This window comes from Lytechinus pictus, chromosome 13 (assembly GCF_037042905.1).
Source record: "Lytechinus pictus isolate F3 Inbred chromosome 13, Lp3.0, whole genome shotgun sequence".
Classification (NCBI taxonomy): Eukaryota; Metazoa; Echinodermata; class Echinoidea; order Temnopleuroida; family Toxopneustidae; genus Lytechinus; species Lytechinus pictus.
Window position 1 is genome coordinate 29336217 of NC_087257.1, and position 27089 is coordinate 29363305.

Here is a 27089-nt window from a genome sequence, read left to right on the forward strand (position 1 = left end):
GACTACATTTCATGAATATTAATCACACTGAATTGTTGGGATATAAAGTAATTTGTGACCCATTGAGCAATGACATTCCATTTTTAAAGTGTTTACATAGTACAAATATATATGTACCTACATGTAGATAATTATATCCATTTAAACTTATAACGTTTCGGGGCCGGGTATATACCTCCAGTCTGAATAGAATTTCATACCATCCAAAAACAAAGTCGACCCTTCTTCCTTTTCTCCTTTGAAATGATCCTGCTTTCTTCCCCCATCCCATTTTCATTTTTATTTCTTTTTTTATAACATCTTAATTCTTCTTTCTCCTCGATCCGGGTCCTCGATCTACTTTTTCTTCTTCCTCCTCCTCTTCATCTTTTTCTTCTTTAAGTTCTTCTTCCTCTTCTTCTCCTCCTTTCTTGATCGCCATCACCATCATCCAGGCATCATCCCAGATTTGGCAAAATCATGTTACGATTACGCAATGCATCGCGCGCGCCCATGTAGCTAGGTCGATCTTGCGGGAAATTTGAAACTTTGAATTGTAATCTCTCGTCTGCATCGACGCGACTGCAACTGGAAATGTCTGAAGTTTTATCACGATCAATCCTTTCTTCAGAAATTCATCACATTTCAACTTAAAATGAGTAAAGGGAAGGATGCACAAGGTGAGAAATAATAAATCTACCCCACGATTGAAAGTGCACGCATTTGTTCAAACGCAGTCCCACATATGCAAAGTTATGTAGTTATCCACTTGAGTTAATAAGCGATGCCGGCAGATGGTTACTTTTTTGTTACTGAGTTGTACATGAATTTCACTCTGAATTACAAAAATAGTGCAATCGAAATCTATCATTATTCTTCTTTACAACGATGTGTCGTATTTTGTGATTATGTAAATATGGAATTGTCAGTTAGACAGTGAATACTTGTTCAGTTTGTTCATCAATTCCTACTAAAAAGTAAAATTAAAGTAAAAAAAGTCAGACTCGGAGATTGTTAAGTATTGTTATTGACATTGTTGCAAAATGAAAATATGCATTGATCAATTGTGATTTGATGATTGTTTCCTTACCATTTAACCAAATGAGATCATTTTCATTGATTTATGTTTGATGTACAAATTATTGTCTGGATGACAGTGAATGCTTTGTCTCTGCAGTTGCATGTTCATTTTATTTTTGGTGTCCTTTGCCATTTGGCTTAAGCTATTAAAATTTTGAAAAAAACTAAACTGTTAGATCTAAATGTTAAAAAGACATTCCATTAGGACCTAAATCTAGTCGATCTATCTGCATTTAAGATGAAACCTGACAGTGAGTGCGGTGATGAAGATGAAAACCTTGCATGTCCCAGTGCAGTGCAGAGTTTTCTTAAAGATTGCTTTCATAAATTTAATATATTCAACAAACAATGAAGCCAAAGCATGTTTAACAATAATATCTTTAAAGGACAAGTTCGCCCCAAACAAAAATTTGATTTGAATAAAAAGAGAAAAATCCAAAAAGCTTAACACTTAAAATTTCATCAAATTCTGATGTAAAAATTATAATAAGAAAGTTATGAGTTTCGCTTAATTTCACAAAACATTACACATCCTGGTCGGTATGCAAATGAGGAGACTGATGATGTCATACACTCACTATTTCTTTTGAATTTCATTATATGAAATATGAAATATTCTATTTTTTTCTCATTGCCAAGTGAATTAATGATTGATTCCTCCCTGAACATGTGGAATTAGCATTTTTTACTATATATGGTTCAGTCAAGTTGGTCCTTATTGTCAAATCTGTTAATTTGAAATATTGTATAATTCAAACAATAAAAAACAAAAGAAATAGTAAGTGAATGGCATCATCGTCTGTCTCATTTGCATGTCACTGAGTAGTGCATATCACTGTTATGTGAAAAATATGCAAAACTTTAAAATGACATAACTTTCTTATTTTACATCCGATTTTGATGAAATTTTCAGCGTTATGCTTCTTTGATTTTCTTTATTTATTCAAATCAAAATTTTTCCAGGGTGGACTTGTCCTTTAAAGATTAAACTTTTTAAATGACAGGGTTCTACATGTATAACTAATGTTGTAAATCGGATCAAAAATCAGATCGAAAATCGGATCGGCAGTTAAGCTTCTAAAATCGAAATCGAATCGAAAATCGAATCGGCGATGTTTAAAAACAAAGGAATACATCAAAATGTTGTTCGCGGTCGCGCGCATCTTCCTGACAAAGTCACAAAGACGAATGCATTGGAATGGAAGTCGCCAACATGCGCGATCGTTTGGAACATGTTTTGAAGCCAGGGGTTTTGAGGTGTTATTGCTTTAAAATAACCGAGTGATTTTTATTAGAAAGATAAACGAAAGACGCATCTTCCGAGCGAAGGCGCAAAGGAAAATAAAATGAAAATATTTCTCATAGATCACAGGTTAATGAACGATCGGCGGGACATCTTTTAGAAGTATTTTTAGGTGCTAGCGATTTAGAATTATTGGAATGATCTCTTACGACGCATCATCTTAAAGTCGCAAGTGCAATTAAAATGAAGTAGACGACGCAAGCACGCACGTTGATTTGAAATATGTTATTAAAATGTTTTGGGTAGCTAGCGTTTTCAAATCAATTTGAAGTTCACGGCGGGGTCCGCTATCACCACGAGGTTGAAGAGAAGATGTCTATCATCATAAAGGGGGTAAGAGAGTAGCGCAGTGAGCTCCGTCGGTAATACGACCTTTCAAAGTTCACGGCGGCATCCGCTATCACCACGAGATTGAAAATAAAATGTATATCATCATAAACGATGTAAGAGAGTAACGCAATAAGCTCCGTCAATAGTACAGTCTTTAAAAGTTTATGGCGGGGTCCGCTATCACCACGAGGTTGAAGAGAAGATTTATATCATTATAAAGGGGGTAAGAGAGTAGCGCAGTGAGCTCCGTCGGTAATACGACCTTTCAAAGTTCACGGCGGCATCCGCTATCACCACGAGGTTGAAAATAAAATGAATATCATCATAAACGATGTAAGAGAGCAACGCAATAAGCTCCGTCAATAGTACAGTCTTTAAAAATTAATGGCGGGGTCCGCTATCACCACGAGGTTGAAGAGAAGATTTATATCATTATAAAGGGGGTAAGAGAGTAGCGCAGTGAGCTCCGTCGGTAATACGACCTTTCAAAGTTCACGGCGGCATCCGCTATCACCACGAGATTGAAAATAAAATGTATATCATCATAAACGATGTAAGAGAGTAACGCAATAAGCTCCGTCAGTAGCACGATCTTTAAAAGTTCACGGCGGGGTCCGCTATCACCATGAGGTTGAAAATAAAATGAATATCATCATAAACGATGTAAGAGAGTAACGCAATAAGCTCCGTCAGTAGCACGATCTTTAAAAGTTCACGGCGGGGTCCGCTATCACCACGAGGTTGAAAATAAAATGTAAATCATCATAAACGATGTAAGAGAGTAACGCAATTAGCTCCGTCAATAGTACGACTTTTCAAAGTTCACGGCAGCATCCGCTATCACCACGAGGTTGAAAATAAAATGTATATCATCATAAACGATGTAAGAGAGTAACGCAGTGAGCTCCGTCGGTAATACGACCTTTCAAAGTTCACGGCGGCATCCGCTATCACCACGAGATTGAAAATAAAATGTATATCATCATAAACGATGTAAGAGAGTAACGCAATAAGCTCCGTCAGTAGCACGATCTTTAAAAGTTCACGGCGGGGTCCGCTATCACCACGAGGTTGAAAATAAAATGAATATCATCATAAACGATGTAAGAGAGTAACGCAATAAGCTCCGTCAGTAGCACGATCTTTAAAAGTTCACGGCGGGGTCCGCTATCACCACGAGGTTGAAAATAAAATGTAAATCATCATAAACGATGTAAGAGAGTAACGCAATGAGCTCCGTCAATAGTACGACCTTTCAAAGTTCACGGCGGCATCCGCTATCACCACGAGGTTGAAAATAAAATGTGTATCATCATTAACGATGTAAGAGAGTAACGCAAGAAGCTCCGTCAGTAGCACGATCTTTAAAAGTTCACGGCGGGGTCCGCTATCACCACGAGGTTGAAAATAAAATGTAAATCATCATAAACGATGTAAGAGAGTAACGCAATGAGCTCCGTCAATAGTACGACCTTTCAAAGTTCACGGCGGCATCCGCTATCACCACGAGGTTGAAAATAAAATGTATATCATCATAAACGATGTAAGAGAGTAGCGCAGTGAGCTCCGTCGGTAATACGACCTTTCAAAGTTCACGGCGGCTTCCGCTATTACCACGAGGTTGAAAATAAAATGAATATCATCATAAACGATGTAAGAGAGCAACGCAATAAGCTCCGTCAATAGTACAGTCTTTAAAAGTTAATGGCGGGGTCCGCTATCACCACGAGGTTGAAGAGAAGATTTATATCATTATAAAGGGGGTAAGAGAGTAGCGCAGTGAGCTCCGTCGGTAATACGATCTTTCAAAGTTCACGGCGGCATCCGCTATCACCACGAGGTTGAAAATAAAATGAATATCATCATAAACGGTGTAAGAGAGCAACGCAATAAGCTCCGTCAATAGTACCGTCTTTAAAAGTTAATGGCGGGGTCCGCTATCACCACGAGGTTAAAGAGAAGATTTATATCATTATAAAGGGGGTAAGAGAGTAGCGCAGTGAGCTCCGTCGGTAATACGACCTTTCAAAGTTCACGGCGGCATCCGCTATCACCACGAGGTTGAAAATAAAATGTATATAATCATAAACGATGTAAGAGAGTAACGCAGTGAGCTCCGTCGGTAATACGACCTTTCAAAGTTCACGGCGGCATCCGCTATCACCATGAGTTGGAAGAGAAGATATATATCCCCTTAAACATTGCCATAGATAATACCGCGACTTTCTCCCTGAATAATGCGACCTCTAAATAGCTAGCACCTCAAAAACAATCTTGAAATATGTTCTGAGCGATCACGCACTGTAACCAGATCTACGCCGATTTTTTATTTTCGATTTTTTCCTTCAAGGGGCATGATCGAAGATCGGCAAGTGATTGCCGATTGTGGTGAAATCGAATGGAATCGGTTGCCGATTGCAAAATCGGTTACAAGCTTATGTATAACATAATTCCAAACATCAATCTAGGAATGAAATATTGAGAATTGTTGCATATAACAATTTTCAAACTTAGTCCACCCCTTCCATCCTTGAATTTTATTTTTTGATAAACACATTTAACTGAAATTAATAAGTTTTTCAACATTTCATTTTTTTTTAATTGTAGGCCTATAAGCCAGTTCGTAGTTCCTTTCTGCACATGGGCATTTTCACCACAGATGGACACAGAGGCAAAAAAATCAAGTTGATATTCATGTAAAATGCTTTATGTTTTTTAATAAAACACGACCTGAAGTTTCTGAGACAAAATTTTTTTCCGACTCTGGCAGCCATTTTTTATTTCAAAATGGCTGCCAAAGTATGGATACAAATTAGTGTTGAAAATAGTATATTGATACATACATGTATTTTGTTTTGACAGATTTTTAAAGAACAGGTTTGATCATGTTGTTTTCGCCTGTGATTTAGCTTGCAGTGCTATTATAACACTTTTTAAAATCCCACAGAAAGAAACACCAGTAATTCATTCATCTGATAAAAAAACATTGATGAAGTATGTGATATGGTATGTAATGTCAGTTACCGAAAACATGAACTTTTTTTTCTCATTTCCTGGAAAAGAGGATATATTATATAAAACTTGGTAGATTTCCTCTCTAGCTAACACCCCTCCCTTCTACACCAAAATTAAAGATAACCAATAAACAATGAAGCCATAGGGTACCATTAAATATATGTAATGTCAGTTACCAAGTGGAAAATGTAATGTCAGTTACCAAGATGTAATGTCAGTTACCATGATAAAACGTTGGTTACCAATATTGAAATGCAAATATGTGGTCAATTTTATGGTGAAGAAATATTGTATACTTCTTTCACTTTAAAAGTCACACCAGAAGGAGCTTGCTATTGACTTTTAAAAGGTATAGTTCACAAGGAATACTATATGAAATTATGAAGGAAGTTGCATTCCCATCGTGCAAAAAAAAATTACTATGAAATTGTTTTGTACATGCACTTACCAAGTACCTACAGTAATTGTTTGTAATTTTGTATCAGACAATTTTTTGTTTGGTTTTCGAGGGGGGGGGGGTAGGGGGTACTTTTCCCAACCAATTGCCTAAATCTGCAACATTTTTTAAGCTTAACATTGTGATGAAGGGGATTTCCAGGGTCCCTATTTTAGTTTCTAGGATTCTTTTGAGCATTGCCTCGCTAAAAGTAAATTCCTGGTTTTTATACCTGTTAGTAGTGTGGATGTGTGATACAATTTTGTTTTTGGTTTACAAGTATAGATGAAAAGTGAAATTTGACAGTTCTGATCAATGTTGCATGGATCTACTAAAACTTTTTTTTTTCTAATTTACAAATAGTTCAGTTTCAGTTTAGAAGCTGGAGTTTATTTTTTGTTGACAGCTTAAAAAAGAAATTAGCAAAGAAAATGATTATAAAAATTATGAAGAGAATTGAAATCTGACAGATATGAACAAGCATTGCTTGCACTGACCGGAATAGAAATCAATAAAACTACATGGCTGCATGAGATTCGGGGGAGGGGTACGTGTAGCATAGGGGAGGAGACCCTTATTCATTTTGCCTTTTTTGAGGGGAGGGGGAGTTTGGAGAAGGATAAGGTTTAAAAAGTCATTATAAAACTGATGAATATATTATGGGTGTATAGTCAGAAAAATCCATGTGTACAGTCAATGCAATATTAAATTACTATAGGAAAACATGTAGCTGCTATGACCCCCCCCCCTCCCCCCCCCCCCCCCGAGTAAGTGAAACATACATTTTTTATCTTTTGATAATTAAAAATGTGAAGTATTATGAAACTTTTATGATTTTAAAAAGCCTTACATATAAGTACCAAGAAAATTATGCCTTTGAAAATCATATAGCACTGGTAAATGTTAATGTGTATTGTCAGTTACCGACAAGTAATGATAAAAATGTTCAAATCAAAAAAAGGAATTAAGAAAAAGAAAAAAGTTTTTCATTGAAATGTTCCTAAAAACTCAGGTATACTTCCACATCAAGCTCACTTTTATGTGAAGCCCTGCACAGAAGATACAATGCAATGATTCCACACATTTGACTTCCATGTGTTATCTCTCTGGCAAATTAAGTGTAATGTCAGTTACCGTAATGTCAGTTACCAGCATGGTTGTGGAAAAATTATCATAGTCCCCAAAAGACAAAAACAAATTTTTTAATATTTTGACACATCTTAACTTAGTAACGGAGGTATATTTACATATTCAAATTATTACTCTATCTACTCAGGGACATGAGATATTTCAATTTTAATGAACACCCTGAAATTGCATGTCCTTTTGCGTAATGTCAGTTACCGACACATTTTTGCTTGCTGATGCGTAAAAAAATGTGGTTACATAGGAAAACTTAGTATCAGAGTATACAGCAAGGTTCACTTTATTACCTCTATCAAAAGCAAACTCCCATCATTTGTTGTTTTAGAGATACACACAATGAAAGGTGTGAAAACATTGTGCCGTGTAATGTCAGTTACCGTGAAAATGCCCACATGATCAAAAGATTCTACGCATGATCAGAGGAAGGTCATTTGTACTAAAGTGACATGGTGGTTTAAAATCTAATGAGATAAACACCAACTTTGATGTCTTGATTATTCATATATTCTTTTGAATTGTGGTTTTCATTTACATCCACAAAAAACAACAATGCGTCCACGAACGACTGGTATTTCACAGTTTGCCAAGTATATTGTGCAACATGCTATGATATGCATTAAAATTAGGAATGCAACAAATACCTTCGTAAAGTGTTCATTGATGTGCTATTCTAGTCACCTGGTCTATTCAATTTCTTCATCGTGCTATGTAATGCAAGGTTACGTAATATCTTGCTTTGAAATCTGCCTATCATAATGAAAAAATGAAAGGTCATTTGACCAAAATTGTCCATGAAGTAACTACGAACTGGTCTATTGCTCTGTAATCATCAAGTTATTATGTCACTTCAAATTGTTGCACTTACAGGCAGAAATTATAAAGCTAATCCTCAAATGTTAATGACTATCTGCACATGTATTTCCAGCAATAAAATGAATGTCAATGTTTGTTTTTGTAGTTTGAGGAAACATTGGGGCAAACCAATTACGGTATGCCTCAATTTTTAATTTCCTATTTGTGTAACATAAAACTTAAGTTCTTATGATTTTTCCCTTTACTGACATGTGTCTCAAGCAGGTTTTGATAGTTTGTCCCAGTAAGTTTTTGTCAAGATAAAAAATAGATGAAATAGAAACATCTTCATGTGTAGTACAAGCCAATTGTATACCAAATGTGAAACAACTTATGGATTTATGCATTTTTACATTTTTTTTTTTAATTGCTAAAATAAGTGTGATGTCACATGAAATCCATCTAAACTGTAATAAATCAGACTCAGAGTACACTATTATTTTCATTTATCTGTCATTGATTTTATTGTAGCTGCCAGTGCAGTCTTGGACTACCTAAATCGCCAGAATAGACCATATAGCGCCATAGATATTTTCAACAACCTCCACAAAGAATTTGGCAAAACCGTGAGTATATTAGTCTTCTGGCCCCCGTTTCATAAAGAATATAACTTTGCAGCCATTAATGCCACTACCTGGAAACCTTTGATTTTGATTGGCTGATGATCCCTGGTTGCCATTTAGCTGATCATTTTAAGCCTTTATGATATTGGCCCTATTGGAGAGGGGGAGGGGGCTCTGACATATTGCTGTACAGTACATGTTTGCAAACCAAAAAAAGGGTAGCATTCGCCTTCATGATGGCCCAAAACGCCCCTAAAATTCCCCCCCAAAATGCATGCTTTGGGACGACCATGCCCCCAAGATCTGTCAAACCATATTCAAGATTATTTAGAAAATCGATGTCCTAACCATGGCAAAATAATTATATTTTCTTTTACTGCATAATTGTTTGTTACCCCTAAGTTATTGCTTCAATGTGGAAAAACAAGATAGCTCCTAAAAATGAAAATCATTTCCAACCCTGACAACTTCTACCAACCTGAATGTAATTGCTTCCCTTTCTGAAGATAAATAAATGTATGAGTTTTTAATGTATTTGTTTTAAAAGAAACGGTTCCATGACATTTGCTCCGCTCTAAATTCCCCATTCTAATCAAATGACCAACTTCAACCCTGGGTTTAACACTATACCCTACCCTAAACCTAACATAAAATCAAATTGCAAGTTTGCAACCCAACCCTGACCCTACAGTGTATATCTTAGACAATATTAAACCTGGAGCAATTGTCGCAGAAGCAAATGTCATGTCGCCTAATAAACATGCACATCTAATGGAGAAAGGATGAGTGAAAATTTGGAAATGTGTATTGCATGCTTCAGATGTAAATGTGTATAGTTATTACTTTGTCTTTATTTTCTTTCAGGGGGAGGGGAACAAGGGGGGGGGGTCAACCGTATTGCTATACAATGAGTGATTAATGAGGAAAACCTCTAGTTTTTCTGGTTGTATTATGAGAAGTGAGATTGTTCTATGGTGGGATTAATGGTTACATCAGTTAATTAAGATTGCTGCCCTCACTTGTAATTAATTACATCAAATCGGGACCACAGAAATCCTTTTCATTTTATATCCCATATTTACTTTTGTATTTTCTTGAAACAGACTAATATGATAATTGCAAACATAATTCTGAATAAACAAATCTATAAATCAATTACACTGTCAAGTATTCCAATTTGATTTCGTGTAAAGAAAATAGTAATTTTTTCAACTACAATGGCAAAACCATGACAGCAAATTTGTAGAGGAAATTTGACAAATTTTTGAATGAGGGTCACTGGTTGAGGCCATATGTTTTGTATAAAATCAATTTTCAAGGCAATTGACCTACATGCATTTCCATGAATGCATTTCACTTTCAGAATTCATATCAATTACATTATATATTTGTTTGAAATATCCTGCCCCTGCCTCATTGATACAAACACAAGGATATTATTATCTTTATTTCCCTGTAAAACAGCAAATTGATGAATAATAATTCATATTGACAGTTGTTCAGGGTAGATCATATCAGCAAAAGTAGCTCTGAAAAAGGCCCTTATAAATCATTTAAACAAGTAGAAATATAAACAAGTGAGGTAATTCCTTTATTGTTGTTATTCACAGTCTTTATCATCATCATCATCATTATTGTTTTATTAATATTTATATATAAGTTTTATCATCAGTAGTATTACAATCATTATTATTAATAATAATATTTTAAGTTCATCATTATTATCAACATGATACTAATTTCTATTAAATCCCTAATGTACATGTAGTCATTAATAGAGACATACCTAATATTTCATTCATTCCTTTATTTCTACTAAACTTCACTGTTGTTGTATAAAATAAGTTCATTATTTGAATGCCATCCTGGTACATGTATTTCTAATTCAATGAAAAGTAATTCTGGCAGGATGGTTCATACTTTGCACTACATTGTATACTGTGCAAAGGATGAACCATGAGACAAGGGCCAATTTTGCTTAGCTTTTCTCAAAACCCATTCGGCTTCATATTCCATTCATGCAGGTAGCCAAACACCTTTTTGTCTTGCCTGCATAGCAGAGCGAGACTATAGGTGCAGCTTTTCTGACAACGGCAGCAGTGTCATCGACGTTGTCAACATTGAAATCTTAACCACTTAGGTTAAGTTTTTTTTAATGTCATAACATAGGAAGTATATCGACCCAGTTCATGAAGCTTGGACATAAGGGTAATCAAGTATTACTTAATATCCTGCCTGAGTTTCAGGTCACATGACTAAGGTCAAACTCAAAGGTCATTTAGGGTCATGAACTTAGACCATTTTGGGGAAATCATCATCGAAATCTTAACCAAGGTTAAGTTTTTGAAATTTATGTCGTCATGACTCTGAAAGTTTATGGATCTAGTTCATGAAGCTTGGACATAAGGATAATGGTATATCACTGAACATCATGCCTGAGTCTAAAGCCACATGACCTAGGTCAAGTGTAATTTTGGGTCAATGAACTTTGGCAATGTTGGTATTTGTTGAATTGCCATCATAACTTTGAAAGTTTATGGATCTAGCTCATGAAACCTGGACATAAGAGCAATCAAGTATCACCAAACATCCTGTGCGAGTTTCAGGTCACATGAACAAGGTCAAAAGTAAGATAGGGTCAATGAACTTTGCCCATGTTGGGGGAATTTGTTGAATTGCCATCATAATAGAATATTTATTTTGCCTCCGACGAAGATTCAGCTAGGATCGAAAGCTTAGGCCCCTTTTGACTTTCTAGAATATTTATGGATCTACATGTAGTTAATGAAACTTGGATATAAGAGCAATCAAGTAAAACCGAATGTCCTGTGCAAGTTTCAGGTCACATGATCCGGGTCAAAAGTCATTTAGGGTCAACGAACTTCGGCTATGTTGGGGGTATTTTCTGTAACTTTCCATAACTTTGAACGTTTATAGATCTAGTTCATGAAACTTAGTCATAACAGCAATCAAGTATCAATGAACATCCTGCATGAGATTCAGGTCACATGACCAAGGCCAAAGGTCATTTAGGGTAAATGAACATAGTATTTTATTATCATATGAATTGTGTTTTTTGTAAATAACTATTTAATAATTTTTCTAAGTCAGCACTGCTGCTTTTTTAATCACGTAATGCAGGCTCCACTTGTTTATTCTGTGGATGTTGTCCGATGAAATAAATCCATGAGAACCGATTTCAATTGCCATAAACTCTACCTCGTTTTTTATATCAGATTCTTTTTACAAGGAACTAGTATTTACAGTGTATCTGATTTGTATTGTTGTTTTTGTCTAGATTCAAAGTTCAATTGGAACCATCAATTTCATGATCATACTCACCAGCATAGCTGTAGGAGACTATAGGCGCCGCTTGGCGTCAACATTGAAATCTTAACCATGATTAAGTTTTTAAATGCTACAATAAAGTATATGGACCTAGTTCATGAAACTTGGACATAAGGGTAACGAAGTATCACTGATCATCTTGCATAAGTGTAGGTCACATAGCCAAGATCAATGGGGTCAATGAACTTTGACCATGCTTTGGTTATCTAAATTCAAATCTTAAGTTCTTAACCAAGATTAAGTTTTTGAGATCAGATGTCATTATAAATTTAAAAGTACAATGTATGTGGATCTAGTTCATGAGACTTGGTTAACAATAATTAAGTATTACTGAACATCCTGCCAGAGTCTTTAATAGGTCATATATGATTAAGGTCAAAGGTCATTTAGGGTCAATGAACTTTGACTTCAATTGGGATATTTTTGTAAATTTCTTCATGAATTTGAAAGTAAATTGATCTAGATTGAAAGAAACTTGGACATAAGAGTAATCAAGTATCACAGATCAAGACTGCCAAAGGGGTTCCTCTTGTAGTTTAAGTACATCTAGATCCTGACTTGGAGATGGTGGCCTGTGAATTCATGTGCCTACCGGGCTTTGGCCCTCACACTGTAGGTGAATGGCCATGCCCAGTCAGATAGTTTAAATATACATGTGTTTTTTTTAAGTTTACATAGTTAGATTCTGGCTATGAGATGGTGGCCTGTGAATTATGTGCGTACTGGGCCTTGCCCCTTAAACTAGTTGAACGGCCAAGCCCAGTCGGATTTTATATACTTTTTCAATATTTAGTTTACATAATTTTTTAAGTACATGTAGATGCTGGCTAGGAGATGGTGGCCTGTGAATTATGTGCCTACCGGGCTTTGCCCCTTTAACTGTTGGTGAACGGCCTTGCCCAGTCAGATTTTTATATGTATTTTTTTATAGTTTACATAGTTTAAGTAGATTCTGGCTTGGAGATGGTGGCCTGTGAATTATGTGCCTACTGGGATTTGCCCCTTAAACTGTAGGTGAACAGCCTTGCCCAGTCAGATATATGTATTTTTTGTATAGTTTACATAGTTTAAGTAGATTCTGGCTAGGAGATGGTGGCCTGTGAATTATGTGCCTACTGGGATTTGCCCCTTAAACTGTAGGTGAACGGCCATGCCCAGTCAGATTTTTATATGTATTTTTTTATAGTTTACATAGCTTAAGTAGATTCTGGCTAGGAGATGGTGGCCTGTGAATTATGTGCCTACCGGGCTTTGCCCCTTAAACTGTAGGTGAATGGCCTTGCCCAGTCAGATATATGTATTTTTTTTTATAGTTTACATAGTTTAAGTAGATTCTGGCTAGGAGATGGTGGCCTGTGAATTATGTGCCTACTGGGATTTGCCCCTTAAACTGTAGATGAACGGCCTTGCCCAGTCAGATATATGTATTTTTTTATAGTTTACATAGTTTAAGTAGATTCTGGCTAGGAGATGGTGGCCTGTGAATTATGTGCCTACCGGGCTTTGCCCCTTAAACTGTAGGTGAACGGCCATGCCCAGTCAGATTTTTATATGTATTTTTTTATAGTTTACATAGCTTAAGTAGATTCTGGCTAGGAGATGGTGGCCTGTGAATTATGTGCCTCCCGGGCTTTGCCCCTTAAACTGTTGGTGAACGGCCTTGCCCAGTCAGATGTATTTTTTTATAGTTTACATAGTTTAAGTAGATTCTGGCTAGGAGATGGTGGCCTGTGAATTATGTGCCTACCAGGCTTTGCCCCTTAAACTTTAGGTGAATGGCCATGCCCAGTCAGATAATTATAATTTTTGTATTTTTTTGTACTTTAGATAGATTAAAGGTCAAGTCCACCCCAGGAAAATGCTGACTTGAATAAATAGAGAAAAATCATACTAGCATAGTGCTGAAAATTTCATCAAAATCGGATGTAAAATAAGAAAGTTATGACATTTTAAAGTTTCGCTTATTTTTCACAAAACAGTGATATGCACAATTAGGTGTGTCAGTCGATGATGTCCATCACTCACTATTTCTTTTGTTTTTTATTGTTTGATTTATACAATATTTCATGTTTTATAGATTTGACAATAAGGACCAACTTGACTGAAACATATAGTATTAAACAATGCTAATGCCACATGTTCACGGAGGAATTAATCGTTGTATCACTTGCCAATGAGGAGAAAATAAGAAGAAAAAAAATATTTGACATAATAAAATACAAAAGAAATAGTGAGTGGATGACGTCATAGTCTCCTCATTTGCATACCAGTATAACTGTTTTGTGAAATTAAGTGAAACTTTAAAATGTCATAACTTTCTTATTTTACATCCGATTTTGATGAAATTTTCAGTGTTATGCTTGTTGGATTTTTCTCTTTTTATTCAAATCAACTTTGTGTTGGGGTGGACTTGTCCTTTAAGTAGATTCTGGCTAGGAGATGGTGGCCTGTGAATTATGTGCCTACCGGGCTTTGCCCCTTAAACTGTAGGTGAATGGCCATGCCCAGTTAGATATATGCATTTTTTTATAGTTAATATAGTTTAAGTAGATTCTGGCTAGGAGATGGTGGCCTGTGAATTATGTGCCTACCGGGCTTTGCCCCTTAAACTGTAGGTGAATGGCCATGCCCAGTTAGATGCATTTTTTTATAGTTAAAGGGGAATCCAACCCAAATAAAAACTTGTTTTCAGAGGAAAAAGAAAAATCAGACAAGTTGATAGGTGAAAGTTTGAACAATATCGGCCAAACAATAAGAAAGTTATGAATTTTTAAAAGTTGTAAATATTGGTAATCACTACACCCATGGAGACTTCAAATTGTCCACATATGAGATGTCATAGTGATGTAAGGCAAGGACTACTCTTCCATGTACTCCAATACATAAAATGTTTAAAATGTCATTGTTTCAAAAGTTTTACTTTGAATTATTTTTTTTCTTTCATGAGGACATATAACAATATGCTACCTGGGTTATATTTTGATTACTGCCCCAGGGGAATGGGTACTTAGATGAAAACCACAAATCCCTGATAATAAAGTACATGGCCTATGGGAAAGTTGTCCTTGCCCCTTGTCATAATTTACTTACCCAGTTGCCAATTTGAAATCTACATATTCTTAGGGATTTCAATTTTAAAGCAGCCATAACTTTTTTATTGCTGGTCCAATTTCTTTCAAACTTTCACCATTCTGTTTTATTTATTTTTCTCCTTTCGACACAACATTTTATGACCAAGGCTGGATTCCCCTTTAATATAGTTTAAGTAGATGCTGGCTGGGAGATGCTGGCCTGTGAATTATGTGCCTACCGGGCTTTGCCCCTTAAACTGTAGGTGAACGGCCATGCCCAGTCAGATATTTATATGTATTTTTTTATTAATTTAATTTAGATAGTTTAAGTAGATTCTGGCTAGGAGATGTTGGCCTGTGAATTATGTGCCTACCGGGCTTTGCCCCTTTAACTGTAGGTGAACGGCCATGCCCAGTCAGATGTTTATATGTATTTTTTTATAAATTTAGTTTAGATAGTTTAAATAGATTCTGACTAGAAGATGGTGGCCTGTGAATTACATGTATGTGCCTACCAGGCTTTGCCCCTAGGTGAACGGCCTTGCCCAGTCAGATATTTATATGTATTTTTTTATAGTTTACATAGTTTAAGTAGATTCTAGATATTTATATGTATTTTTTTATAGTTTATATAATTTAAGTAGATTCTGGCGAGGAGACGATGGCCTGTGAATTATGTGCCTACCGGGCTTTGCCCCTTAAACTCTAGGTGAACGGCCATGCCCAGTCAGATATTTATAATGTATTTTTTTATAGTTTACATAGCTTAAGTAGATTCTGGCTAGGAGATGGTGGCCTGTGAATTATGTGCCTACCGGGCTTTGCCCCTTAAACTGTAGGTGAATGGCCTTGCCCAGTCAGATGTATTTTTTTATAGTTTACATAGTTTAAGTAGATTCTAGATATTTATATGTATTTTTTTATAGTTTATATAATTTAAGTAGATTCTGGCTGGGAGATGTTGGCCTGTGAATTATGTGCCTACCGGGCTTTGCCCCTTTAACTGTAGGCGAACGGCCATGCCCAGTCAGATGTTTATATGTATTTTTTTATAAATTTAGTTTAGATAGTTTAAGTAGATTCTGACTAGAAGATGGTGGCCTGTGAATTACATGTATGTGCCTACCAGGCTTTGCCCCTTAAACTGTAGGTGAACGGCCTTGCCCAGTCAGATATTTTGTTATAGTTTACATAGTTTAAGTAGATTCTAGATATTTATATGTATTTTTTTATAGTTTATATAATTTAAGTAGATTCTGGCGAGGAGACGATGGCCTGTGAATTATGTGCCTACCGGGCTTTGCCCCTTAAACTCTAGGTGAACGGCCATGCCCAGTCAGATATTTATAATGTATTTTTTTATAGTTTACATAGCTTAAAGGGGAATCCAGCCTTGGCCATAAAATGTTGTGTTGGGAAGGAGAAAAATAAATTAAACAGAATGGTGAAAGTTTGAAAGAAATCGGATAAGCAAAAAGAAAGTTATAGCTGCTTTAAAATTGAGATCACTAATACTATGTAGATTTCAGATTGGCAACTGGGTAAGTAAATTATGACAAGGGGCAAGGACAACTTTTCCATAGGCCATGTACTTTATTATCAGGGATTTGTGGTTTTCTCTTAAGTACCCATTCCCCTGGGGGAGTAATTTAAATATAACCCAGGTAGTATATTGTTTTATGTCCTCATGAAAGAAAAATACAATTTGAAATAAAACTTTTGGGAAAAATGACATTTTAGCCATAATATGTATTGGAGTACATGGAAGAGTAGTCCTTGCCTTACATCACTATGACATCCCATATGCGGCCAATTTGAAGTCTCCATGGGTATAGTGATTACCAATATTTACAACTTAAAAAAAATCATAATTTTCTTGTTGTATGTCCAATATTGTTCAAACTTTCACCTATCAACTTGTCTGATTTTTCTTTTCCTTATAAAAACAAGTTTTTATTTGGGTTGGATTCCCCTTTAAGTAGATTCTGGCTAGGAGATGGTGGCCTGTGAATTATGTGCCTACCGGGCTTTGCCCCTTTGCCCCTTAAACTGTAGGTGAACGGCTATGCCCAGTCAGATATTTATATGTATTTTTTTTAATAGTTTACATAGTTTAAGTAGATTCTGGCGAGGAGACGATGGCCTGTGAATTATGTGCCTACCGGGCTTTGCCCCTTAAACTCTAGGTGAACGGCCATGCCCAGTCAGATTTTTATATGTATTTTTTTATAGTTAACATAGTTTAAGTAGATTCTGGCTAGGAGATGGTGGCCTGTGAATTATGTGCCTACCGGGCTTTGCCCCTTAAACACTAGGTGAACGGCCAGGCCCAGTAGGATTTTTTTTCCAATATTTTGTTTACATAATTTTTTAAGTAGATTCTGGCTGGGAGATGCTGGCCTGTGAATTATGTGCCTACCGGGCTTTGACCCTTAAAGGAGAATGAAACTCTTGGAGCAAGTTAGTATTTGTGAAAGCAGAAAAATCAAAGAATAAGATCAACAAAAGTTTGAGTAAAATAGGACTAGCAATAGAAGTGTTATGAGCATTTGAATGTCGAGATCACTAATGCTATGGAGATCCTCCCATTGGCAATGCGACCAAGATCTATGATGTCACAGATGAACAACTCTCCCCTTTTGGACACTGAAAATATACCCCAAAACATCTCTTTTTGCTCATTCTAATCATATGACAAACGATTCATCAATGATATAATGTTGTGAAACCTCTGTACTTGTCCTCTCTTAAAGAGAACACCTCACCTTGTGATAGACTCTATAAAAATGAGAATATAAGTGAAATAAGTACTAAAGTAATGAGGGAGTTGTACGTGTGTGACATCACAGATCTTGGTCGCATTGCCAATGGGAGGATCTACATGGCATTAGTGATCTCAATATTCAAATGCTCATAACTTTCCTATTATTCATTCAATCTTCCTCAAACTTTCAACAATATGTTTCTTTGATTTTTCTCTTTGATATGGATTCAGCTGGTTTCAAGGGTTTCATTCTCCTTTAAACACTAGGTGAACGGCCAGGCCCAGTAGGATTTTTTTTCCAATATTTTGTTTACATAATTTTTTAAGTAGATGCTGGCTGGGAGATGCTGGCCTGTGAATTATGTGGCTACCGGGCTTTGCCTCTTAACCCTAACTAGGCCGGGCTTTTTTGGCTGTTCCGTGGCCGGGGGGGGGGGGGGGGGGGGTTGATTCAACCCCCCCCTCCTGAGATCTCGGCCGCCGATCGCGCGAGCTCTGCAAAAATTTGCACGCTGGTAGTGTGTGATGTAATCTACAAGGCTGTATGGTAAAATTTTCCAAAATAATGAGATTTTATTTTATATGAATTAATTATGCTAATTTATGCGTAAATCATACTTTTTGCTCTAATTCACTAAATAAAGCTCCTAGAATGCTAATTTTTGGTAAAAATATTCTTTGTAGCATTCTTAACAATCACAATTGAAAAAAACTTCGGTTTGGAAATCAATTTCTTATATATGTTATTGTTTTATGAATTTCTTATGTATTTCTTTGTTTTTCTTTTTCTTTGATTTTTTCACCAGATTTATTGCACAACCTTTTTGAAGCATAATTATGCTAAAATCAATTGATTTCAGCTGTTTAAAGCAAAAATAATCATATCTTTATGAATAAGATGAGAAAACTCAATTTGCATTGACTTTGTACACAAAATCACGTTTTGGAACAATTTTTTGTCTGACATGCACCTACAAAATGTTGAGTAATTTTGGAAAGGCGTACCCGGGGGTTGCAAATTTGGTCTCAAGAGATGCTTGAGACTTGAAAGTATAAACTCTGTGAGTGGCGCGGTCAAAAAATTTCGCGCGGCGGAATGATCGCAGAAAATATTGAGGGGGGGGTTGAATCAACCCCCCCCCCCGGTCAGTTTAGGATTAAACTGTAGGTGAATGGCCATGCCCAGTCAGATTTTTATATACTTTTAAAATATTTCCGTTAACATAATTTTTAAAGTAGATGCTGGCCTGTGAATTATGTGCCTACCGGGATTTGCCCCTTAAACTGTAGGTGAACGGCCATGCCCAGTCAGATATTTATATGTATTTTTGTTATAGTTTACATAGTTTTAAGTAGATGCTGGCCGGGAGATGGTGGCCTGTTAATAATGTGCCTACCGGGCTTTGCCCCTTAAACTGTAGGTGAATGGTGATGCCCTGTCAGATTTTTATATACTTCTTAAATATTTTAGTTTACATTATTTTTTAAGTAGATGGTGGACTGTTTATAATAATGTGCCTACCGGGCTTTGCCCCTTTAACTGTAGGTGAACGGCCATGCCCAGTCAGATATGTATTTCTTTTTAACAGTTTGCATAGTTTAAGTAGATTCTGGCTAGGAGATGGTGGCCTGTGAATTATGTGCCTACCGGGCTTTGCCCCTTTAACTTTAGGTGAGCGACCGTGCATAGTCAGATATTTTAAGTATATATTTTTTTTTTAAAGTTTACATAGTTAGATTCTGGCTAGGAGACGATGGCCTGTGAATTATGCGTCTACCGGGCTTTGCCCCTTCACACTGTATATACTTTTTAAATATTTTAGTTTACATATTTTTTGTCTCGCCTGCACAGCAGAGCGAGACTATAGGCACCGCTTTTCCGACGGCGGCGGATTCAATATCAAATCTTAACCGAAGGTTAAGTTTTTGAATTGTCATCATAACTTAGAAAGTATGTGGACCTAGTTCATGAAACTTGGACATAGATTAATCAAGTATTACTGAATATCCTGCCTGAGTTTCAGGTCACATGACCAAGGTCAACGGTCTTCTTGGGCCAATGAACTTTGGCCAAGTTTGGGGTATTTGTTGAATTACCATCATAACTTTGAAAGTGTATGGATCTAGTTCATAAAACTTGGACAAAAGAATAATCAAGTATTACTGATCAGCTCGTGTGAGTTTAAGGTCACATGACCAAGGTCAAAGGTCATTTAAAGGACAAGTCCACCCCAACAAAAAGTTGATTTGAATAAAAAGAGAAAAATCCAGCAAGCATAACACTAAAATTTTTATCAAAATCAGATGTAAAATAAGAAAGTTAATAAAGTTTCACTTCATTTCACAAAACAGTTATATGCACATCGTGATTGGTATGCGAATGAGGAAACTGATGACGTCATCCACTCACTGTTTCTTTTGTATTTTATTATATGAAATATGAAATATTCTATTTTTCTTCTCATTGTCAAGTGAAACAATGATTAATTCCTCTTGAACATGTGGAATTAGCATTGTTTGATACTATATGGTTCAGTCAACTTGGTTCTTATTGTCAAATCTGTAAAAAATGAAATCATGTATAAATCAAACAATGAAAAACAAAAGAAATAGTGAGTGATGGACATCATCGACTGATCATTTACATGGCACTGACTTGTGAATATCACTGTTTTGGGTCATTCCATCTGGATTCACCCAGTGGTTGCACCCGACCGTCTCAGAATTCGTTGTAAATTGGTACACATAAAATTCACCATGGCCCACGCACAAAACAAAAAAATTAGTCCAATTGGTCCGTCGGTTCTCGCGCTACGGCCCGCCCTTTTCTCCTTGTTTTGACAAAAATGGGCGTGACCCTCAACTTTCAATGGCCACTGCGTCGTAACGTGTTGACCAACTTTCATGAAACAGGTACCTTTTATTAGAAAATTCAGAGAGGAATCCAAAACATGCATCAAATAATGTATTGGAGCGATTTATAAGGTCATGACCTTTGACCTTTACTTTGACCTTGAGTTTGACCCCCGGACAAATAATTTTTTAACTTGATTTTCGTGTATGTTAATCATTTGTATGATATTGACAAAATATGTTAAAACCAATGATGATATTTTATGTCTTCACCTTTTAAAACTCTTCCAAAGATACCATGAAATTTCACTCTAGTCCTACATACTGATATTCATGTTAGTAAAGTGTTAACCATTTACATGATTTCTTCCAATCTTAAGTTACAGTATGCATGCACATGAAAAGAAATTAAGCTCATCAGTTCACAAATGAAACATTAAACATTTATGCTCATGAATAGGTATCTGTTTAGGCAATTTGATGTTCAGCAATATATGTCATATATATACATATATATATATATATTCTTGTTAGTAAATAGGCATATACTCAACAATTTGATGATAAAAGTAAACACTTTACTAACAAGAATATATATATATATATGTATATATATGACATATATTGCTGAACATCAAATTGCCTAAACAGATACCTATTCATGAGCATAAATGTTTAATGTTTCATTTGTGAACTGATGAGCTTAATTTCTTTTCATGTGCATGCATACTGTAACTTAAGATTGGAAGAAATCATGTAAATGGTTAACACTTTACTAACATGAATATCAGTATGTAGGACTAGAGTGAAATTTCATGGTATCTTTGGAAGAGTTTTAAAAGTTGAAGAAATAAAATATCATCATTGATTTTAACATATTTTGTCAATATCATACTAATAATTAACATACATGAAAATCAAGTTAAAAAATTATTTGTCCGGGGGTCAAACTCAAGGTCAAAGTAAAGGTCAAAGGTCACGACCTTATAAATTGCTCCAATACATTATTTGATGCATGTTTTGGATTCCTCTCTGAATTTCCTAATAAATGGTACCTGTTTCATGAAAATTGGTCAACACGTTACGACGCAGTGGCCATTGAAAGTTGAGCGTCACGCCCATTTTTGTCAAAACAAGGAGAAAAGGGCGGGCTGTAGCGCGAGAACCGACGGACCAATTGGACTAATTTTTTTGTTTTGTGCGTGGGCCATGGTGAATTTTATGTGTACCAATTTACAACGAATTCCGAGAGGGTCGGGTGCAAAATTGCACATTCATTGGGTGAATTGGCATGGAATGACCCTTTTGTGAAAAATAAGTGCCATAACTTTCTTATTTTACATCCGATTTTGATGAAATTTTCAGCGTTATGCTAGTTTGATTTTTCTCTATTTATTCAAATGAACAATTTTCTGGGGTGGACTTGACCTTTAAGGTTAATGATCTTTGGCCAGGTTGGGGTATGTTTTGAATTTCCACGCAACATGCATGCATGTATTTTTACAAGACATTTAAAATAGTCAAGTTGGAACAAGTACTATCAGAAGGAACGACCGGAAGTCTCGACAGGCTTGCCTTCTTCTTCCGTACACTGATGATGATGATGATGATGATGAATTACAATCATAACTCTGAAAGTGTATGGATTTACTTCATAAAACTTGGACATAAGGGTAATCAAATTACTGACCAGTCTTTAATCACATGATCAAGGTCAAATGTCATTTAGGGTCAGTGAATGTATATCTTTATATGAATGATGTGTTTTGTGAATAATTATCTCATAGTAGTTTTCCAAGTCAGCACTGCTGCTATATTGAATTGGGTAATGCAGACGAGACTGCCAGAGGTGCTCCACTTGTTTAAGTAGATGCCTACTGGGCAATGCCCCTTAAACTGTAGGTGAACGACAATGCCCAGTCAGATTTTTATCTATTTTTTTGTAGTTTGTATACATTTTTAGTGGTTTGGAGATGGTGGCCTGTGAATTATTTGCCCACCGCTCTTTGCCCCTTAAACTGTAGGTGAACGGTGAGGTTCAGTCAGAATTTATATATTTTGTTAATACTTTCCATGATTAAGTTATGGTATGTCCTTGCAGGGAGATGGTTGCCTGTGAATTATGTGCCTATCAGGCTTTGACCCCTTTTTGAAAAAAAAACTATAGGTGAACGACCATGTTGAGTAATTTTTTTTCATTTTACATATAAATTACGAAGAAAAAATAAATCTGTTAATCTGGACTTACTGTAATTGAAACAGAAAACAGTTTCACATCCAACCCGGGGACGCTTCTTCAGCTCATCTGAAGTTTACATATAGTTAAAGTAGATTCTGGCTGGGATATTCTGGCCTATGAATTATGTGCCCACTGGGCCTTGCACCTTGAACTATAGGTGAATGGTCATGTCCAGTTAGATTTTATATTTCTGTTGCTGGCTTGGAGATGGTGGCCTGTGAATTTTGAGCATGCTGGGCCTTGTCCCTTAAACTGTAGTTTGAACGGCCATGCTCAGATATTAATATATTTTTTTTGCAGTTTGCACTCTGGATTTGCCCCAGAATAATATCACTAAGGCATACCATCTTTTACCAAGCGCTAAATAAGAGTGCTTGATTCTTGAGCTGTCCTCTCTTTCTCTGGTGCTGATTTGTAAGTACCATTACTTGCGATCTAGGAAATCTTTGACAGATTCACTTCAGTTTAATCGTTGCACCATTTCACTAGCTTAACACTAAACATTAACTTTCAGTTTCACTGCCAGTTTTGTGACTGTAAGACTTCATATAAGGAAAAGGAAGTACCGGTACATTGAAGTACAGATTTCTCACTAAATTGCACCATTTTAGTAAATTAAAACAGTAATTTGTAACTTATTTTTAACTTACATATTGATCACAAGTCTTTTTAGGCAGGGTTATGGGACTTGCGTTTTAGAAGAAGGAAATTGATTTAATTACAAATGCTCTGATTTTATGAGAATGTCATTTCAGTAACGTGCAAGAATAGATTGTAACTTGTCATCATTGATGACGCATTTTTGGGAATACTGTTATCGCGTTGTCATTTGCTACACAATTTTTCGTGTGTAGCATTTTCTTGCACAGGACTAGAGAACATGAATTGAAAGCTTCTCTCTTTCAACCTGAAATGCTACTTAATCAAGTTTGAGAAATAAAATTATTCCCTGCACTCTGTGAAACAGGGTCATTTAGGGGAAGTGCATTGTCTTTCAAGTCACTTCCACACTGAAGCTTCATAACACCTTTCAAATCATAACAATATCACTCATCATCACTATGACGTCATTCGATGGATCATCCTCTATGAGGTCATGCATTAACCTTAATCCAAAAAAGATTTAGATGGACTATTTTTAATTTTCAACCTTTCATGACAAACTGACAGTGATTCTAGATTTTTTTTTTGCTGTGATGTTGATAAAAAGCTGTGAATATGCCTCTGTTGTGAACTACTGAAACTTCTCTAAATTCAAAATATACCATAATAATTTCAAGAGTTAACACTGTATAGTTAAAGATTTCTTAAGCCAATTTGATAATTATCAATCTCAAGTAACAACACACTCTTACCTCATAAGAATGTAAAGGTGCAAAATATAGGCCTACATGCTCATGTACTTTTAAAGACTGCAGAAACATAATATCAAATATTTTACCAATAATGCCAAAGTTATACATTTTTTTTTCATTGCCATTAAGTTATGGACCAGAGGTCCATCTGTTTATATATGACTTTGTAAAACTAAATTTCCAGCATGGGGAGTTCAGATCTAATGCTTTGTTCATCATACAACATTGTTTATCATTTAGTCCTGGCCTATACAGAAGGGTGGCAAAGTGAGTGCTTTAAAACTCTTTTATAAAGCACCTTTATAGGAGTTTCCACTTTCCTAGCCATCCTATCCAGGTTGACAAATTTAGAATCTTGATTTCTTCCCCTTCCCCTGCAGTCATTATCCTTCTGCTGTTTTTACATAATCCCAAGTTTACAGGACCTTGCGAATCTCTGGTAATTGAAGTACTTCCCCCGTGCAGAGAGCCCGACACTCTAGGCAAACAGTTTTTGCCGAGAGGGGTTGAAGTCTAAATTTATTATGCGGTTGATGATTGAAGTCATCCTTTACCCTTGCACGAATATTTCATAGGTCAGGAGTTAATGGTCACACTAAATTACAGTTCGTGTTTTTTCCCATAAGGGCATTTTCACCACAGATGGACACAGAGGCAAAAAAATCAAGTTGATATTCATGTCAAATGCTTTATGTTTTTTAATAAAACAAGGCCTGAAGTTTCTGAGACAAAAATTTTTTCCGACTCTGGCAGCCATTTTTTGTTTCAAAATGGCTGCCAAAGTATGGATACAAATTAGTGTTGAAAATAGTATATTGATACATATTTTGTTTTGACAGATTTTAAAAGAACAGGTTTGATCATGATGTTTTCGCCTGTGATTTAGCTTGCTATTATAACACTCTTTAAAATCCCACAGAAAGAAACACCAGTAATTCATTCATCTGATAAAAAAACATTGATGAAGTATGTGATATGGTATGTAATGTCAGTTACCGAAAACATGAACTTTTTTTTCTCATTTCCTGGAAAAGAGGATATATTATATGAAACTTGGTAGATTTCCTCTCTAGGTAACACCCCTCCCTTCTACACCAAAATTACAGATTACCAATTAACAATGAAGCCATAGGGTACCATTAAATATATGTAATGTCAGTTACCAAGTGGAAAATGTAATGTCAGTTACCGAGATGTAATGTCAGTTACCATGATAAAACATTGGTTACCAATATTGAAATGCAAATAATTATGTGGTCAATTTTATGGTGAAGAAATATTGTATACTTGTTATTTAAGTCTTTCACTTTAAAAGTCACACCAGAAGGAGCTTGCTATTGACTTTTAAAAGGTATAGTTCACAAGGAATACTATATGAAATTAATGAAATTGTGAAGGAAGTTGCATTCCCATCGTGCAAAAAAAAATTACTATGAAATTGTTTTGTACATGCACTTACCAAGTACCTAATTGTTTGTATCAGACAATTTGTTGTTTGGTTTTCGGGGGGGGGGGGGGGGGGGTAGGGGGTACTTTTCCCAACCTATTGCCTAAATCTGCAACATTTTTAAAGCTTAACATTGTGATGAAGGGGATTTCCAGGGTCCCTTTTTTAGTTTCTAGGATTCTTTTGAGCATTGCCTCGCTAAAAGTAAATTCCTGGTTTTTATACCTGTTAGTAGTGTGGATGTGTGATACAATTTTGTTTTTGGTTTACAAGTATAGATGAAAAGTGAAATTTGACAGTTCTGATCAATGTTGCATGGATCTACTAAAACTGTGTTTTTTTTCTTTTATTTACAAATAGTTAAGTTTCAGTTTAGAAGCTGGAGTTTATTTTTTGTTGACAGCTTAAAAAAGAAATTAGCAAAGAAAATGATTAAACAAATTATGATGAGAATTGAAATCCGACAGATATGAACAAGCATTGCTTGCACTGACCAGAATAGAAATCAATAAAACTACATGGCTGCATGAGATTCGGGGGAGGGGTATGTGTAGCCTAGGGGAGGAGACCCTTATTCATTTTGCCTTTTTTGAGGGGAGGGGGAGGTTGGAGAAGGAAAAGGTTTAAAAAGTCAATATAAAACTGATGAATATATTATGGGTATATAGTCAGAAAAATACATGTGTACAGTCAATGCAATATTAAATTACTAATAGGAAAACATGTAGCTGCTATGACCCCACCAACCCCACCCCGCGAGTAAGTAAAACATACATTTCTTATCTTTTGATAATTAAGAATGTGAAGTATTATGAAACTTTTATGATTTTAAAAAGCCTTACATATAAGTACCAAGAAAATTATGCCTTTGAAAATCATATAGCACTGGTAAATTATGTTAATGTGTATTGTCAGTTACCGACAAGTAATTATAAAAATGTTCAAATCAAAGAAAGGAATTAAGAAAAAAAAAAGTTTTTCATTGAAATGTTCCTAGAAACTTGGGTATACTTCCACATCAAGCTCACTTTCATGTGAAGTCCTGCACAGAAGATACAATGCAATGATTCCACACATTTGACTTCCATGTGTTATCTCTATGGCAAATTAAGTGTAATGTCAGTTACCGTAATGTCAGTTACCAGCATGGTTGTGGAAAAATTATCATAGCCCCCAAAGTACAAAAACAAAATGTTTAATATTTTGACACATGTTAACCTAGTAACGAAGGTATATTTACATATTCAAATTATTGCTCTATCTACTCAGGGACATGAGATATTTCAATTTTAATGAACACCCTGAAAT

At 35.7% G+C, this 27089-nt stretch overlaps 1 protein-coding gene across 1 annotated transcript in view; it reads left to right on the forward strand.

The window, feature by feature from the left end:
- The first annotated feature begins 464 nt into the window (after positions 1 to 464).
- The window catches only part of LOC129274202 (homologous-pairing protein 2 homolog), a 64990-nt gene continuing 38365 nt past the window's right edge, over positions 465 to 27089 (forward strand). The window contains exons 1-2 of the mRNA XM_064108379.1: positions 465 to 659; positions 8613 to 8707. Coding sequence (XP_063964449.1) covers positions 635 to 659; positions 8613 to 8707 — 120 coding nt within the window. The 5' untranslated portion in view covers positions 465 to 634. The remainder of the gene's footprint in view (positions 660 to 8612; positions 8708 to 27089) is intronic.